This window comes from Xyrauchen texanus, chromosome 37, assembly GCF_025860055.1.
Source record: "Xyrauchen texanus isolate HMW12.3.18 chromosome 37, RBS_HiC_50CHRs, whole genome shotgun sequence".
Lineage (NCBI taxonomy): Eukaryota > Metazoa > Chordata > Actinopteri > Cypriniformes > Catostomidae > Xyrauchen > Xyrauchen texanus.
The window spans coordinates 31776087-31794469 of NC_068312.1; the positions used below are offsets into that span (position 1 = coordinate 31776087).

General features: G+C 37.8%; 1 protein-coding gene across 1 annotated transcript; it reads right to left on the reverse strand.

Annotated features, from left to right (window-relative positions):
• Window positions 1-7878: 7878 nt before the first annotated feature.
• slc5a5 (solute carrier family 5 member 5) lies at window positions 7879-17312 on the reverse strand. The gene is made up of 16 exons (XM_052108926.1): window positions 17162-17312; window positions 16565-17000; window positions 15838-15903; window positions 15665-15716; window positions 15423-15490; window positions 14993-15147; window positions 14755-14895; window positions 13189-13318; window positions 12971-13059; window positions 12760-12872; window positions 11401-11471; window positions 11211-11297; window positions 10927-11126; window positions 10264-10367; window positions 10062-10147; window positions 7879-9760 (listed from the first exon to the last, which is right to left on the reverse strand). Exons 2-16 carry the CDS (start codon window positions 16916-16918, stop codon window positions 9710-9712), a joined length of 1767 nt encoding a protein of 588 aa, XP_051964886.1. The 5' UTR covers window positions 16919-17000; window positions 17162-17312; the 3' UTR covers window positions 7879-9709.
• Between the last annotated feature and the right edge of the window lie 1071 nt (window positions 17313-18383).

An 18383-nucleotide genomic window follows, 5' to 3' on the forward strand; every position in this document is an offset into this window, starting at 1 on the left:
CACTACGCCCCTCCCGGTACCCTCACGAATCCTCTCCTTTCCCGCCGCCTTTGGTGTTTTAGGAAGCAGAGGCTTCTAACTAAAAGTTGGGTGTACCGCTGTTTTCTGCCTTATTCCAGGACTCGGAACACCTGACATCCCCTCAACAGGAAGTTCTGAAATTAGTATCCATCCTAGAAAACCTGGCAGTGTGGAAACTTCTGCCTGGTATTTCTATGTGGGCTCTAAGAACAGTAGAACGTGACTACAGAATTGAATTCTCTCGCCTTCTCCGCGTTTCAATGACGTGGTCTCCACCTCCGTGAAACCGGATCAGTCATGTCAAAAAATAAAAAAATGCAAATCTTCTGGTTAAAGGGGCCATAGAACGTCTCCCCTTCCAGAGAGAGAGTCAGGTTATTACACTACATACTTCCTGGTTCCCGTGGAGGGTGAGGGATTGCATCTGGCATTAGATCTTAAATCCTGAACTACCAGTCTGGGTGTTCAAGTCTAAGATGCTGCCTACAAAGACGATCGTGTCACAAGCCCAACGTCACATTTGGCTGGTCACCGTTGGTCTTATGACGCACTTCTTCACTTAGAAGTTCTGCCGCAACATAGGAAGCTCCTGAGGTTCGCTTTTGGGGGCGAAGCCTTCCAGTATCGGGTTCTTCCATTCGGCCTAGCCCTCTTAACCCGCACATTCACAAATGCATGATGCAGCGCTGGCTCCTTTGTGACTCCGGGGCATCCGCATTTTGAATCACATAGACGACTGGCTGATCCTAGCACAGTTCCAGCAACTTGCAGTTCAGCACAGGGATACCGTCTTAGCTCATGGGGTTGGGGCTCAACGCCATGAAAAGCATCCTCTCTCCCACTCAGAATACTGTCCATTGGGTATGGGGTTCAATCGCTATGTGGGCACAAATGTCTCCCGCTAGAATCGAGTCCATTCAGTATACCCTGAGCAAATTCAGGCTAGGTCAAGGTTCTACTAGGTCTCAGGGCGACTGTGTCCTCGGTGATCCCTTTGGACCTTCTGCACATGAGACCGTTTTTTTGTTGTGGCTCAAAGCCAGGGGAATTCTTCCAAGGGCCAAACCCCCTAGGCTAATAAGGGTTACGCGCCTCAGGCTTCATTCCCTTTCTATGTGGTTCAGACCCAGTTTTTCTACCTTGGGTCCCACTCAAGGTGCGTCATGTTGTCGCTGGCTGCTAACGACAGACGTCTCCCTGTCGGGCTGGGTAGCGGCCTTAAGTGGTCATCCAGCTTAAGGGGATAGGAGGGTCATCAGCTCGGTTGTCACAGTCACTGTCTTGAGTTGATGGCTGTATTTCTGGCCCTGAAATACTTCCTCCAGAGGCTGCCATGTCTTGGTGTGGGTGGGCAACACAGCGGTAGCTCCTGTCACTCAGGGCAGTTTATATCCCTGGATGCCCGTATGTGGGAGCAGATTTACTGTCCAGACAGAAAATACCAACGGGGAAGTGAAAACTCCACCCTAAGGTAGTAGTTGGCCAGAGTTCGCCAGCAAGGGTTTTTGCTTCTTACTGATAGCACCGCGCTGGCCGAACAGGGCTTTGTTCTCTGAGCTAATCTCTTCCCTCGACGGCTCGCCTTGGGCGATTCTGAACAGGAAGGATCTTCTATCTCAGGCACAGGGCAATATTTCATCCATGCCCCGAATTGTGGAATCTTTCATGTTTGGCCCCTAAGGGTACCAACTGAAGGACACGGGGCTTTCTCCTGAGGTTATCAAGACCATTTTAAATGCCGGGCTTTTTCCACTTCGATCAAGTTTGGGTGAGATCTTAGGGCAGAAGAGGACCTCTTCGCCTCTATGAATAGCGCAATGTCTCCTCTACTTCTCCCTGAGTCACCCAGCCCCCCTTGGGTCTGGAAGTTAAGACACATACATGACCCACAGCTGCGTCTGTATGCATTTCTTTCCCCGGTTTCTCTGCTCCCAGGAGTCTTGGCCAATGTTCACCAGCAAGGGTCTTGCCTCCTACTTATGGTGCTGCGCTGGCCGAACAGGATATGGTTCTCGGAGTTAATATCTCTCCTCTACGGTTCGCCTTGGTCGATTACGAACAGGGAGGACCTTCTTTCTCAGGCTCAGGGGACATATTCATCCCCGGCCCGAATTGTGAAACCTTTCATGCTTGGCCCCTGTAGGGTACCAACTGAGGTTCACAGGGCTTTCTCCTGAGGTTATCGAGACCATTTCAAGTGCTAGGGCTCCCTCCACTTGGAACTGATCTGGGTAGATTTTACAGGGCAGAAGAGGACCTCTTCGCCTATGTTGATAGCGCAATGTCTCCTCTATTTCTCCCTGAGTCAATAGGACCTCTTGATGGGGTAAGACCCCCCTTTAAAACCTCTAGAGTCAGCGTTTGGTAGACCTCTAACTCTCAAGATGGTTGTTCTTATGGCAATTACGTCTCTAAGGCCTGTTTTGAGTTGCCCCAGGTATGACCAAAAGCATTCTTTGCACCCTCACCCTGACTACCTGCCCAAGGGGCCTTTCACGACCCTTGGCCAGTCATTCTCTAAGCCTTCTGCTCCCTGCCGTTTGTAATGCCGGAGCAGCTAAGACTACTCAGACTTTGTCCAGTCTGTGCCCTTCAGAATTATGTCCACCGCATTTGCTAGTGGCATAAAGTCAGGGCAGCAATTCTTCACTTTGATGCCGTGACCGGGTTGTCACTTTGGGTGAGGGACATTACTGCCCGGGCCTACGAGGCGCATGGTCAAGCTTCGCCAGTAGGTTTTAGGGCGCACTCTACCAGAGGGCTCTCCTCCTCTAAAGCCTTGGCTAGAGGTCTCCCTCTGCAGCAAGTTTGTGGTGCGGCAGGTTGGTCCTCTCCGCGCACATTCATTAAACTTTTATAGTTTGGATGTTCTTGCCACTCTGGGCTCTTATGCCCTTGAGTTGACATCTCAAGCTCACGTATGAACAAGTTTGTGATGCGGAAGGCTGGTCCTCTCCGCACACATAAATCAAATTTTATGGTTTAGATGTTTATGCTACTCCGGGCTCTTATGTCCTTGAGTCGACCTCTCAAGCTCATGTCTGAGACCTCTCGCGTTCTTGTGAGCACACCACAACCGTAGGGGTCCGGACAGCTCCAGTGCGACGGCATGGGTATTGCGTTCCCCGTAGCGCTTAGCAAAAGTGCAGCATCATAGCGAAGCTTTTTGTAAAGGGAACGTCTCGGGTTACATGTGTAACCCTTGTACCCTGAAAAAAGCGGAACGAGATGCTGCGCTTCTTTGCCGCACTGTGACGTCCCAGGACTGCTCTTCAGACTAAATATCTGATGATGCACCGGTGACGCATCTATTTATAGCCACTGCGCCAGGTGCGTCCAATGATTACATCGGCAGAGGCTATAAATTCCAGTCAATGTTCATTGACGTGTTGCATACATATTCACAGCTGGTCACACTGAGACGTGTTCCCCGTAGAGCTTAGCAAAAGCGCAGCATCTCATTCTGCATTTTTCAGGGAACAAGGGTTACACATGTAACCCGAGACGTTTTATGATTTGCATCCAGAACTTTCAGAAGGATTCTGTGGATTGTGTCACCCCCTCCCGTAGGTCTGTCTTACCGCCTCTAAAGATATGTGTGAAGGAACCTTGTACAAGGCTCTTTTTCTGTTAAAAGAGAAATTAAAAGCTGTTTGCCTTTAGAGACACAATTGTTTTGAGATTACACATATTTGTTCATTATTTTATCATTATCTTTTCACCACCAATTAAATATGTAAACACCTATCACATATTTAGTTAATGCAGTACACGTTCCTGGTGTTAGTCTAAATAATTCATAATCGGTGCAGGAGTTTCAAAAGAAAAGAAAATCGTCTTTGTAATCTTTAAACAAAGCACAACAACTTGCTTTTTCTCTGAACTGTTTCCTTGTCTGCTGACACCATTCTAATGGCACTGATGGGCATAATAGCCAAACGTGTTTCAACCAATCGTCTCCATCGACAAACAAAGTATGTTTGTCTTTGTAATATTTTACCAAATTAGGGCTGTCATTTTAATGCGTTCATTTTATGCCATTAATTAAATGAAAAAAGTGTTAAAAAATGAATGCAATTAACAATGTCCTCGTCCTGTACAAAAATTCTGCAATAAGGCATTTGGCAGATGCTTTTATCCAAAGCGACTTACAGTGCACTTATTACAGGGACAACCCCCCCCCCGGAGCAACCTGGAGTTAAGTGCCTTGCTCAAGGACACAATGGTGGTGGCTGTGGGGATCGAACCTGTGACCTTCTGATTAACAGTTATGTGCTTTAGCCCACTACACCACCACCACTCCCATTGTTTCTACCATCGAATCTTGATGCAGTGGGGGCAGTCAGCGTGACAGCTGTACAGGCGATATGCCTCGTCAAACAGGCAGTATGCAGCCTTCCACAGATGCGCTTTTGACCTCGAAGGCAGCTGGACAGAGCACAACAGAATGTAGGGACTTCGAGACTTTCGAGGTTTTGAGGTTTTTCAAAGTTGCAATTTATGTTTAACTTGACAGAGACACAACACAACCAAAGTGAGATGGTTAAAAAGTGTCAGTTTGATGCATGAGTAAATAGACCAACAATTAAAAATAGAAAAAATGATATAGCATACAGCAGAGGGAAGCAGGACAATAACTGGGTTATGTTCAATAATTGGGAAATAAAATGAACAATATTTTTTACTTAAAAGCTACTTTTTGTATTGTCTAAATGCTTAACTTCTCTGTTGCCACAATATATTGTATATATGCATATGATTTAATGTCTTTGAATGATCTGAATTATAATATTTATTATATATTATATTTGTAATTGTTTTAATAATTATATAAAAAAAATCCTTTATTTAGGGGCCTCAGTACATAGTGATATGTGATTGAATTGAATAATGAATCGTCACATCATGTAATAAATTAGATAAAAAACTTTTTTTTCAACAATTTGACAGTCCTAACCAATTTGATTACTTACTCTTCCTCCATTTGGCTCCATTCTAATATGGATTGTCCACTTTTTGTATCAATTCCATATTGCTGAAATAAAATAAAGTCCTATCTTATTTATTTTTGCACTGAAAATATGGTTTCACTAAGAAATATAAGTTCTTACTTACTAAACTGGAGTCTAATTTTATCACTAATTTCTCTATTTGGTTTATGCTATGCACTTTTTATTTGCTTGAGTACAATTCGTTGCTTTTTATATATTGTTTTATCCATAATATTATATATATTAGTTTATTTTATTGTTAATGTTGTGGTACAAGGCAAAGTACTGTTTGTGATTTAGAATGTTGCATGTTTGAATAGTTTTTTGTCCTTTTATATCATTCCACCCAGTGGGGAGCCAAAGACAAATTTCCTTGTGAGTGGACAATAAAGATTTATTTCAATACAATTTGGTAAGCACATAATAAGCAGGATAAAGTCAGACGTCATTACCCCAATATGAACCCTGATAGGGCGATCAAGAACCCAAAGCTGAAATAAATGGATGGAAAATAATGACTGGAGATTAGATTATCTTCTTATTTGAGAAGAAAGATACTATAGAGGTTGCCTGGAGCAATCAAAAAGAAACTTTTCCTACACTAGAATTTAATTGACTTCTGATTTGTAACTGGAGAAAGGACACATTTGACAGCTGTTTAGGAGAGATTAAAATGAAAGATTAAAAGAAAATATAGCACCTTTTGGTTTAGGTGGGCAGCACTTGCTCAGAGTAATTGGGATGTCTGGCGAAGCCATCTGTGCTGATAGAACTCTGTGAGCTGTCTCAGACTAGAGAATGAGTTGTGGATCCCAGCCAGATTAAATTTCTCATTTTTCTCAATCAGACAGTCCTTGTAATCCATGCCCAGTGGGGTCTGTTGGAACAACCATATAATTTCTCATCTTTGAGAAATATAACATTGGTGTCTACTCATTAACAATGCAGCCAATCTAAGAACAAACAGGAGGAATGCTGCATTGAGTAAGGTCAGAGTTGGGCAAAATTCAGAACTTAAACACACGCACTAGCGCCTCTTGAAGCGACAGTAGAGGCTGTAACTGTTAGCCTCCTCGTTAGTGTGCCCACCTCTCATGCTGAAGACGCCATTTTGAATACCACTCGGAGCGGGTTGAGCAGGTCTGGTTACATGACTGCCAACTTCTTTGTGTTTCACGGGTGAAAGAAAGTCATAGGGGTTTGGAACAACAAAAACTAGTAAAAGTAAAAGGTGGCATAGTTCCTTTTTTGGGAGAACAATCCATCCATCCATCCATCCATCCATCCATCCATAATTTCAAGACATATATACATATACTGTACTAGGTGTACAATTAATAAACATGTTAAAGCCTTAAAAAACGTAGTCAATGACACTGCAGTCTAGCACAGCACAGTTTCATCTTCTGCCGAGGCTAAAGCGGTATGATGCTGTAGACCCTTGACCGAACCAGTTTGAGAAGATAAACCTTTACAACAGGGCCTCAAACACCTTGATAATTTAATACAGCCCCTCAAGAGTTAATATCTGGCCTGCGAATCAATTTACATTTTACACTGCATTGTGTTTTGACTTTTAAGGATTTTTAACCAGATTTTTACACTAATATACATACATTTTTCAACATGGCTCATTACAGGCCTCAAACTCAAATGTAAACATGCAATAGATCTTAGGTCAGGGTACACGCAATATTGAATTTTACACAGATGAATACCACTTACACTCATGTACAATGGCATGTATAAAGGGTCCTAGATCACATCAAATTCATGTTTTCTGGAGTTATTTTGTCAATTAATTTTTAATTCACTCTGTTGTGAACAGTGATGGTTTCTTCATTCTTAAATGAGTTGGTGAATAACAATATTAACAGTCCTCTGATGCCACAGCAAACAGGCTGTGGAAGAAAGGAAGAATACATAAAAATAGAAATATCCCATTCAAATTATTACGATATGATTGTTGCCTTATCTAGACCATGTAAGTAGAACATTTTGTCATCTAATTTTAGTGTATTTTCATGGGTGCATCATAAAAAAGTAAGGCCTTGACCAAGGTTTAAAGCAAAGGTTATCAGCTTTAATGAAAAAACTAATATGCTTTCAAAAGCTTTGTGGATCTTTTAAAGTAGTAAAGTAACTTATTTAAATGATAATACAAACACTACCTATAAAAACGCACTAAACAAGGACTGTCCCAATGTCGCAATCAAAATCTATATTCTAATGGTGGTCACATGACTTCCATGGGCATTTGCACCAATATGGCAAAGGTTACTAGTTATATAACATAGCACGATTTTAATAAAGAGAACTGAAAGCTGTTACCTATGTTAAGAAGGTATACTGATGATTTATTCATGTTGATAAGCTGTGTAAATTCAGTCAGGATATGATGTTGTGAGCTTCTGGTGGGAGGGATCAAATGAGGTTCCCAGCAAGAGACAAACCACAGAAGCACATCATTTCCAGACCATAAGAACATTTCATAAGAACAACACCATTTAACAGTTATTTAAAAGTTAGCGTCCTCTTGCATTTCAGTGTATATTTACAAGAGGGCCACCCCTGAATTAAATAAAGAGTAAATATAATGCAAGAGTGTTTATTTTTGAGTGAGAGAGCATTATAGGTTGTAATGTACAGGTGCTGCTAGGGGATAATAGCTTTCTTTATGTGAGTGAGAGTAAGACTGAAATTGTGATTTCCTCTATCTCTGCTAGTGAGACGAGGGTTTGTCATTTCCAGGGGGTTTTTATTATGTTGGGTTCGATAGAAGTTAATGCTATATGAAACTCAAATGTACCAACTTTTAATCAGAAAAGTATGATGTAAGCCTGATAGCAGTGTTTAAATTTGTGTTTAATGTGTAACGTGAATGTTACAGCTGCTGATTTCTCAGAACAATTTAAAAGAAGATACACAAATCTTTACAAAAGTTCAGAATTGTAAACCCATACAGTATGTTTTATACAAAAACAATGAAAAACATCTTCATTCTCAGTTATCAGCCTTTTATTTGTGTTTGATTGACAACTTTCAGGGGTTTATTTGGGCTTGATGCTCACAGATCAACTGGCACACTGTCATGGTAACCATCTGGCACAAGTAATTTTTATAGGTCATGGCACCCTTGTGAAACTTCGCCCATGGTAACATGGTCAATAAAATCATCTTTTAAAATAATTTCTGGATACATATATTTTGATTACAAGGAAATCAGACTAATGATTACACAAACACCACCATTCAGAAGTTTAGACACACCTGACTGTATTTATGTTTTTCATGATCTTTAAAACCTTTTGATTTTAAGGCGTATGCTTAAATGATTGAAATACGTTTTGTAGACATATATCAATTGTGCCTATTTATGAGTGTTTACAAAACAAAATGGATGAGTTGGACCAGATAGTCAAGGAAAATCAACCAACAAGTGGCCAGCATACATGGGAACTTATTTAATACTGTTTTAAAAGCATCCCATGCAGTGTCAGATATTCACTTTTTCATTAAAGGGTAATATTTGCTTCTGGATTTGATATTAAGGGGCATTTTTTACCTTCATGAGGGCATACGTTTTCTAATAGTAAAAAAAATACTTAAATTACTTAACCAATTTATAACAAAAATTATATTTATGAATAATTGAATCTTATTTTTCTATGCAATTATTTGTATATCAAGGCATAGAAGACAATATTAAGAAATATATCAGGTGTTACAAATGAAACACAAAAGAATCCATAAAGGGGACCTTTTATGCTCCCACATTTTAATTTCAGGGACATTCTTGTCACTTTCGGTGGTATTTTGGCCCCATGCCCTTATTACTTACATACCCTGATCCCAGGTGGATACCTCATGAAGTTCAGAGAATGCCCAGAGCATAAAGAACTGCAATCTAGGCAAAGGGTGGCTAATTTGAAGAAGGTTTCATATGAAGAAATGTGTGATTTTATTTCTTTTTTTTATTTTGGCCTCTACATTATTCCTATACTTCCTTACTAAAATTGTAGTAATAAAGAATGAGTAGGTGTGTCTACATTTTGACTGGTTGTGTACTTTCAAAAAGGTGTTGGAAATATCAGAAAAGCATTACTGTCATTTGCATCCATAAAAACCATTCAGTTACTCAAATAAAGAACATCAATTTCAAATCAGTTGAGTGTGTGTGAATATGAACTGCCTGTAATATTCTTTTCTGGACTTGGCTAGGAATGAAAGTGAACAGACATACAGGTGTGCTGCAGGTGTCTGATGAACAGATGCGTATTGTGTGTAATTACATAATACAAAAGAAAGCCCTATTGATGTATAGGTCAAAGATACTTAAAATCAGGTAGTGATGAAAAGGCATTCAGCACTCCAGCCAAAATTAAAGAAAACCAAATCAGCCTGGCTTTGACATTGTTGATTTGAGTTACAGTTCAGAATGTATGTGATGTGAAATATAGTTTGTCTTTCTAAATCCAATCTAAATACAGAGAATCCAATATTGTCACACTCCAATATTTCATTGTACACAGCTATAGAATTATATATGCTGCTAATTAATTTGAATTAATCTTATTTCTTGGCTATTTTGTTTGTTACTGGTAAACTGACCTCTTTTGACTTAAAGTGAGGCTGCCCCTGTCTAAATTTCACCTTTGTTCAATAACTAATCTTTGTTTATCACCACTAGTAAAAAGTTATTTTGGCTTGAGAAGGATTTCGGTAGGATTGTGAGCCGTAGCTTCATTCTGTAGAGACAAGAATATGGTTTCAGGTAAATGTGATCTCAGGTAAATGTGATCTCAGGTATTTGTACATAAAGTGTGGTTCTAGCACATGATTTTTTAGATATTGATAATTACAGTGTAATATCAACGTATGTGCTGCTTCTAAACTGTAAATCCTTGATGTACAAATGTACAAATGTTTACAAATCCTGTGGTTCATAGAATACAGAATTCTAAGGTTGATTTTATTCTGTCTATAATTATTAGAATTACCAATCACATTTATTTAATCCAGAATTAAAAATGCAACCATTATACTTACCAAATTCAGACAGCACTCTTCGCTGGTCTGTTCTTCCAAATTCCATCGCAATAAACCAGGACTGATAGACTCCTTCTTGGTTGGTCCTGTAGCAATCCAATAAATATACATTTAAAAGGTACAGTAGCATCTGTTACGAGCTGCATAACATTGCATTTTCATTCATTTTAGATATTGTGTTAACAATGACTGTTTGTCTCACCTGTTATGTAGCTAACCAGCACACCTACCAGAACAACTGCACTAGTTGACAGGGCTCCAAAGTAGAGGTAGGATATAGAATAGATATTTTGAAGGCCATATTGACTGTTTAAATTTTGGGGGGGAAATAAAGTACAAGAAACTTAACCCATGCACTTCTGTTCATGTGAAACCAACAACAATTAATTGAAAGGAAACATTCACCCAAAAAGAAACATTCTGTCATAAATGAATCTCATGCTTTTCCAAACTCGTATGATATTCTTTCTTCTGTGAAACACAAAAGGAGACATTTTAATTGTGGGGAGCTACATACTTCAAAAAGGATGCAAAAGCGCTATAAATGGATCATAAACGTGGTGTGCTCTCTTCTAAGTCTTCTGAATTCATACAGTAGCTTTGTGTGAAGAACATATCAAAATTAAAACCTCAGTCCCCATTCATGGTTATCTCATGGAAACGAATGAGCCATTCAATTCAATTCTTTAAAAAGTCTCCTTTTGTGTTCCACAGAAGAAAGAAATGGATTTAGAGCAACATGGGTGTAAGGGAATAATTACAGAATTAAAATGTTGGGGTGAACTATTCCTTAAGTAATCAAGTAGCGATATATTGAGCAATGATGGTCATTATACGTCTAAGGTAATTTCTCCTAGACACTCACCCATTATCATGGATTAATGATGGCAAAACAGATGATTCAACCCATGCTGTAGTGTTGTTGATTGTTGCATTAGGTGTTAGACAGTGACCAGCACTGGTGGGTAAAACACCCATGATTTGTGGTGTTGGAGGATAAATTGTGCTTCCAACAGCAAGCCATAGAGATAGGCAGAATCCCACAGCCACACCGGAGAACACCCCCTAATAGTTGTGAGAAATAATATACTACTATTCTTTTTGCTGGATGGACAGAATAAATGGTCAAATTGTTTTTTTTATTCTTACTGGTTTATTTGTTGCAGGAACAAACATGCCCAGCACAAATGCTCCCAAAAGTGGACCATTCACCACACCCATTACAGTGAACGAAGCCTGAGAGTATTACAGTGTAAAAAAAGAGCAATGATAAGAGCACAGTCACACACAATACAGTGTATTAGAAATCACAATAATTTCAGTTGGTTATTATCAGTACCTGAAGAACTCCCCAGTCAAGCAGAGAAGATAGGGCAGCCATTGTAATACAGCCAAGACCGTACAACAGGGCTGTTTTCCACATGCAAACAAACAACAAATTTCTCAATTATTTCACAGGGTGATGTTTCTAAATATTGTAAGTTTAATTAGATGCATGTGGCATCACATCAATTATCTCTTAGTTATAAAAGTATCAAAAGTATCCATTCAACTTCATAAGTTTATAAATTTAAGTGAATGTATGAATTCATTAATTAATAAATACATAAAACAATGAATGTATAATTAAAAAATACTATTATTTTAATGTGATTTTTTTTGTAAGATTTTTTATTTTTCTTATCATATTGAATTGAGTAATCTTTTTAAAATAATTAAATATTTTAAGTTTTATTATTTTAATTTTGTTAAAACAATTCAATTTCGTGTACGTTTCTTATATACATTTATAAATAAATCTTCCAAATAGGCTAATAAAAAAGTTTTGAGTGTGTGTACTGTAAGCTGAAATATTATTAATGCAATTAATAAATCCCTGTGTTTCAGAATGAAAAAGAATTACCCTGAGGTTGCAATTGCCTTTCAATTGGCTTCTACCTGTAAATCCTAAAATAATCACATTTTCTATATAAACTCCCACTGAACATTCAGGTTATGAATGAAGGACAGTGGTAGAAACAAAGACATTACAAAATCAAGATAAAGTCAACAAATGGATAGATAAAATAAATTGGTACAAATTTATTGAATTTCCAGAGTAAAGGCTTGCAGATAACTGTGTAGACTTTTGATAATATACAAACTTTATTTGATTTACTTTGCTATCTTTTTTTGTCTTTTTCGTGTGCCTAATTTATTTTTACCTTTATCTTTTAACTTTACCTAATTAACTTAATGTTTATTATTATTATTATTATTAAATCTTATAAAATTGAGCTCTATTGGTTTACTTTTCAGGAAATGGAAGCTACACCTGTCATTTTTGGCCTCAAAAATAGCCAAGTGAAAGCTTGTCTGTTCTTTACTGAAAAAGCATATTATTTACCCAGTTGTGCTGTTGGAAAAGATTTTGTGGCCAAATGAGATTAGAAACTATAATAGAGTTTCAGTCTGCTTTCATCATCAGGGGGTGAGCATCTCATTAAAGTAGAGGGGAGAATAGTGCATGCAAAATTGGGGAAAAAAGTGCCCACTTAAAAAACAAAGGAGAAAGTTTATCTTTCTTTAAAACACACAAACACAAAGCCAACTTTATATTGAAAGGAGTGAATCTATCTTAAAAGATATTCAGGTCAACTATCTAAAAAGCATCTCGTCTTGCACCAAGGGACATAATTAGAAATAGTTTTGATCCTACATAATGCCCTGGAGAGCAAGAGCTGTTTTCTCTGTGAAATGTTTTTTATCCATGGCTTCATTACATCCTCCATAGTAACAGCTGCCATGGCGTTAATACTGGTGGAGACAGTGCTGTGGAAACAAAGGCAGGGATGATCATTTTAGTGTGGTTTATTTAGTTTACACCATGCTTTTATAAGCTCACTGAAGGTTCTGATGGTTTCAAGCACCTTAAAGTTCCACTGTAGGCACAGGCTAGAAAGAGACCTGGGAAGCCTGGATGATTCCGGAAAATGTCCAAGACCAGGTACGGCATATACTGTGATAATAAAGACAAACAGTGTCCATAATTAATATTGTGTATTTGTTCAAAATCTGTTAAGGAATTGGGCAGCTATACTACAACATGTAAAAATTGGATATACTATTTATGCATTTATCCATTCACCTGATCGGGTGCAGATATTCTGCCTGTCTTTAGTGGGTCACAAGTGGAGTACAAAGCAAACATCACAATGCCACAGGTGGCTGCACTGCTCACAATCAGACACAGACCAACCTGATTAACCAGGAGAGCCCTGCAGCACAAAAGTGACACTTAATGGGTCTGTATTAGTAATTGTAGGAAGTCTGTATGAATTCTTCTCTAGACTTTTCAAAAAAGTACTGAGGTGATGGTTAGTCATGATATCCAACCCTAATACCATGGTACTAAATTATTAATATATTAATGTAGAAATGGTATTCACATGGCACTCCAAGGTGCTTTAAAGATATTGCCATAGTACATATCCCAAAAATGTGAAAATACTATGGTATTATTTCCAAAAAAGAAAAACAAAAAGGACAGTATTTTTGTAAGTGGCAAACACCAATAAACACTGATAATGTACTAAAACAAATTGCATATATTTTTCAAACTTACAGTAAAATGCTGCTAAAAGTTAAGTAATGTATTTTACTTTTTAAAATCTCATAGTTTTATCCAAACCAGGGGTTTTCAACATAGGCGGAAATCGCGGGGGGGTCGGGGGGTTCAGGACCCCCCCATCTGAGGGTTGTCCCCCCCTAAAATATCATTAAAATATGTGTATTGTAAATAATATAATGATATATTCTTAAAATAATTGTTTAATAAATAAAATGATACAAATGCAAACGGGGCAACAACAAAAAAAACCTTGGTGTCCCCTTCAAAAATTGCTCTTGAGAATTGTTATGTTTATTGTCCCCCCAACATTTTTATGAAATTTTCGCCCCTGGTTTTCAACCTTTACAGACTCAGGACCCCCACCCCCACCCAGACTCTAAGCCAACACAGGGAACTCCAATATAAAAAGAGCTAGATTTTTATGATAAAACTTTATAATAGCTTACATTAAGATCATTAACAAAAATTATTATATTAAATAATTCTAAAAATAAGTTTTAAATTAATAAACCTTCTGTTTACGTTTGCTGACACCAAGTTGTTTGGATGCAGCAACATGCAAAAAGAGATTTATTAAATGAACAAAATGAAAATTAATTATATACATTTATTCTGTGAGTGAAAATGTTCAATATCAGGAGATTATTTGAGAAAGCAAATAATATTTGGCTGGTCACATGATCATATATAAAATAAAGCAGCTGATATGACTGGAGTCTTAACTTCATGTGTGTACAACATTGTAAACAAAATGTTCTAATTACTATTCCACTGTTACTATCTCTTTCTGCTTAACATTTAGCACTTAGCAAATGCAATACTGAGTGCACATTAAATTCTAATTCAAAAAGTGTATTTATTTATTAAGAAACAAAAATGGAATACTCCACTGACCCTGTTGAGTATATTATTGGAGCCCTGGTTCAAAACACTGGATCTAATCCATAACTATGATATGCCAAGCAAAACTAAATACACAATATTGAATTCATTTTAGATTGTAAAATTGTAAAATTATCTTAAAATTATAACTCTCCATATCTGAAGATTTTACTGTGGTGGAATAGTGAAATATTCTCTCACAGTTGAGCTTGTCTCTCTGTGCTGCATGAAATGTAACGCTGCACTTGAGCTTGATTGGCACTGTACATTGATAACCACACCAAAGTGCCCCCCACTGTAAAACTCCAGAATGAGTACCGCCTCTGAGGGTCTATTCCAAAACTGTGAGACAGAGAAGGGAGGGACAAAGCTTTGAAACAATGCATCAAAAGAAGCATTTAATCAGTTGAAGAATTTGATAGATTTCAACATTTCATACTCATTAAAATTGATGCGTGATCCATTGTTGGCGATCTCCAAAACCCTGGCCGGCCCTCCTACCAGCACGGTGCCCTGAATGAAGATTGCAATGAACCCAGCGAGCATTACAACAATCTGAAACACATCGGTCCAAATGACAGCTTTCATACCACCCTGAAGGAAAATAGAAACACAACATTATACTTTCACAGTCAAACATTTGACCAAGCAATGTAATTGCTTTTCTGATTATTAATCATACATTCAAATTACTGGCACTGAAATTTGTTTGCTCTGTCTTTCTCTCTAAGCACAAATGTTATGAGATGTCTGAGGTATATGACATTAAATGGTTGTACAGAAAAGTGCATCAATAAAGCAAACACATTTTTATAAGATGTTTTGGACAACAACATTTTTTCTGACAAGATTGCACAGCACTGGCCTACCAGTGTCGTGTAGAAAGTGCAAACGAGTCCAGTTGATAAAAGAGACGCCCACATATTTAGACCTGTGGCTTTTTTCATGAAAAGAGAAAGGGAAAAAAGGTTTGATAAAGATAAGAGGGAAAAGTACCGACCTTTAATTTTCAACATCAGCTGCTCACATATTATCCACACTGATGGATTTGTCATGAATGAAAATGGTGCAGTACTTACAAGACTAAAGCAAATGTATTTAATTTACTAACCCTGATTCAAGATGACTGCAGGAGCAAAGATCACTATACCAGTGTAGAGAAGCTACAGGAAGACAAAACGTGTATAACTGGTGAATAAAAGAACCTCAAAATGATGTATCTATAAAGAAACTTTGCAAATCTAAAATTAAAACATTATATATTATGTTGATGAGTTATCTTACTGTGGCTACGATGAACTGCAAACTCCCCAAGAGCTGCATTCCTCTGCCAAACCTCATCCCTAAATACTGACAAAGACGAAGGCAACATTTATTAGAACTCTGTTTCCACACATAGTTATATACAGTAGGGTCCTAAGAAAGACCATTAACAAAAATGCTTCAGTTTTGCATTGTTTACTAATAATTTTAATTAGAAATTATATTGTCTGCATATCAATTTGAGTGAAAATTTGAATCTAAAAATGTTTAATGAATGGATGGACACCACATGTTTGTGCGAAACCTGATGATCCATGTTGTCAAAGCATAATCTGAGAATGCTTCAAAGAGCATCTTGTTCGCTTCAATGGAAGCATGGAAATCTAACCATGTTACATTTAATTAGTGACCTACGGTATATTGTGGAATGTCTTCTTCATTTACACCAAAATATCCCTAGAACCTTCTGTTTATTTTCAGATTAATTAAATAATAATTAGATATATAAACATTTCCTATGTGGTCTCAAACTTTAGACCCCACATGGAATTTTATCTCACACTACGGAGAAATTTCCATTGCTCATTCTCACATTACTGCATTACTGTCATTCTTTGTGTAGGTATATCTGACTAAAAAATCCATGCAGTTCAAGTAACCTGAATTTATGTGCATTAATAGATTGGTAGTCACTGCAAGGCATTTAAATGCACAACTTATACAAATGAAAAAGAGACAAAATCCATACCTGACATGAGCTGGTGATTTTGAGACGATAGAACACTGGCACAAACAGAACTGCAGTAATTAGTGAGTTCAGCGATTGTCCCAGGCACATATAAAGGAACTTAAAACCATACAAATAGGCCTCTGATGGCACACCAAGCACCTGGACAGCTGACATAAAGCTGGCACAGAGAGAAAGTCCTACAGGCACAGCAGAGAAGCCCCTGCCCCCTGTGAAGAAGTTGTCCACATTAGAGCTACCCGGGGTCTTTCTCAGAGACTGGAACAGCCCGATGGCCACTGATACCCCAAGCATAGCAGCAAATACAGCATAATCCAGCAAACAGAATCCTGGTCTGTCAGAGTCTGAAGCCATAGTGCTGTCTGTTTAAACTCTCCCAGTGCCTGAACGAGTAGAGTCCTTCTCCTAAAGAGGCTGTCAGCTGAAATAACAAACCCTGAAAACACAAAACATTCTTAATCGGACCCCTGTTATGGTACTCTTGATTTTCAAATAATATATGGACAGTGTCATTTAAGGTAAGAGTATATAAATTGATCGAGAACAACATAAAATAAAATATTATGTATTATATGGCTTAAATACTTCAACACTTACCTTTAGTGTGATGGGGGACAAAATCTGTAGAATGAGTTTATGACTGTTTGAAAAGAGCAAATTTCAAAGACCAACACAAAATCAACTCGTGCAGCACAAGGAACAGTATGCACTTCAAGAAGTGGTCACTTTTACTGACCAACGAGGGTGGAAAAAGTAGAGGTGGATTTACCTTTCTCGGCTGATATTTCTTATTATTGAAGTCGTCTGAGGGGAGGGACATTATGAATAAGTTTAATATGTATGAGGAGTATGTTGTGATTGACATTAGCAGAGGTGGTGTCTTTTGACATTACACATTCATATAAAGCTACACTGTCACTTTTTTTTTGTTAATTATGTTACAGAAACACTCAGCCCAGCCCATCTGGCACCAACAATCATCCATGCGATAATCTAATCAGCTAATCATGTGGCAGCAGTGCATAAAATCATGCAGATATGGGTCAGGAGCTTCAGTTAATGTTCACATCCGCCATCAGAATGGGGAAAAAAGTGATCTCAGTGATTTTGCCCGTGGCATGAATTTTGGTGCCAGATGGGCTGGTTTTAATATTTCTGTAACTGCTGATCTCCTGGGATTTTTACATACAACAGTCTCTAGAATTTACTCAGAATGCTGCTAAAAAAAAAAAAAACATCCAGTGAGGAGCAGTTCTGTACTCCATCATACTGGTTTTGGTTCTGTGAATCTTATTTTCCTAAGGAGAAGAAAAAGGCTTATTACACAAGAGCAACAACTTTGAGGCGTGCATTGTTAACTCGTCGACGCCACCCATTGGTAAGAAGTTATTAAGACAATATACATTCAGCTGAAAACTAAATAACTGAAGAATAGATCCATTAAACTCTTGGACAATTTCTTACAGGATATTTAAAAACTAAACTTAGACTTCAGTTTTTAGTTTACAGTTGAATGTATTTTTTCTAGAATGGTTAACACATTTAACATATTTTACCATAACACATCATGATTATTTATAAAATCTTTTTCTATAAATTACTATTTACTAATCTAACATAGTTATTATATAGTTAAACTATGAATAAGGATGTAGGGTGTTTGTTGGTATAAATCATCTCATGTAAAATACAAAAGAACAAACATGATTCAAATTAAACTTTTTATTCTAAATGCAAACTTAAAATTTTATCCACAATTTTTTCAAGAATTGAGAGAAGTCTTTCCTCCCTTATCTCTTCTCTTTCTCTCCTCTGCCCT

Coding starts and splice junctions, on each gene's coding strand:
- slc5a5 (XM_052108926.1), bottom strand. CDS start 16,918: ATGGCTTCAGACTCTGACAGACCAGGATTCTGTTTGCTGGATTATGCT. Junction 14,896..14,992: donor TCACGCATCAATTTTAATGA/GTATGAAATGTT, acceptor TCTGTCTCACAG/TTTTGGAATAGACCCTCAGA. Junction 12,873..12,970: donor GCCTACAGTGGAACTTTAAG/GTGCTTGAAACC, acceptor TTGTTTCCACAG/CACTGTCTCCACCAGTATTA.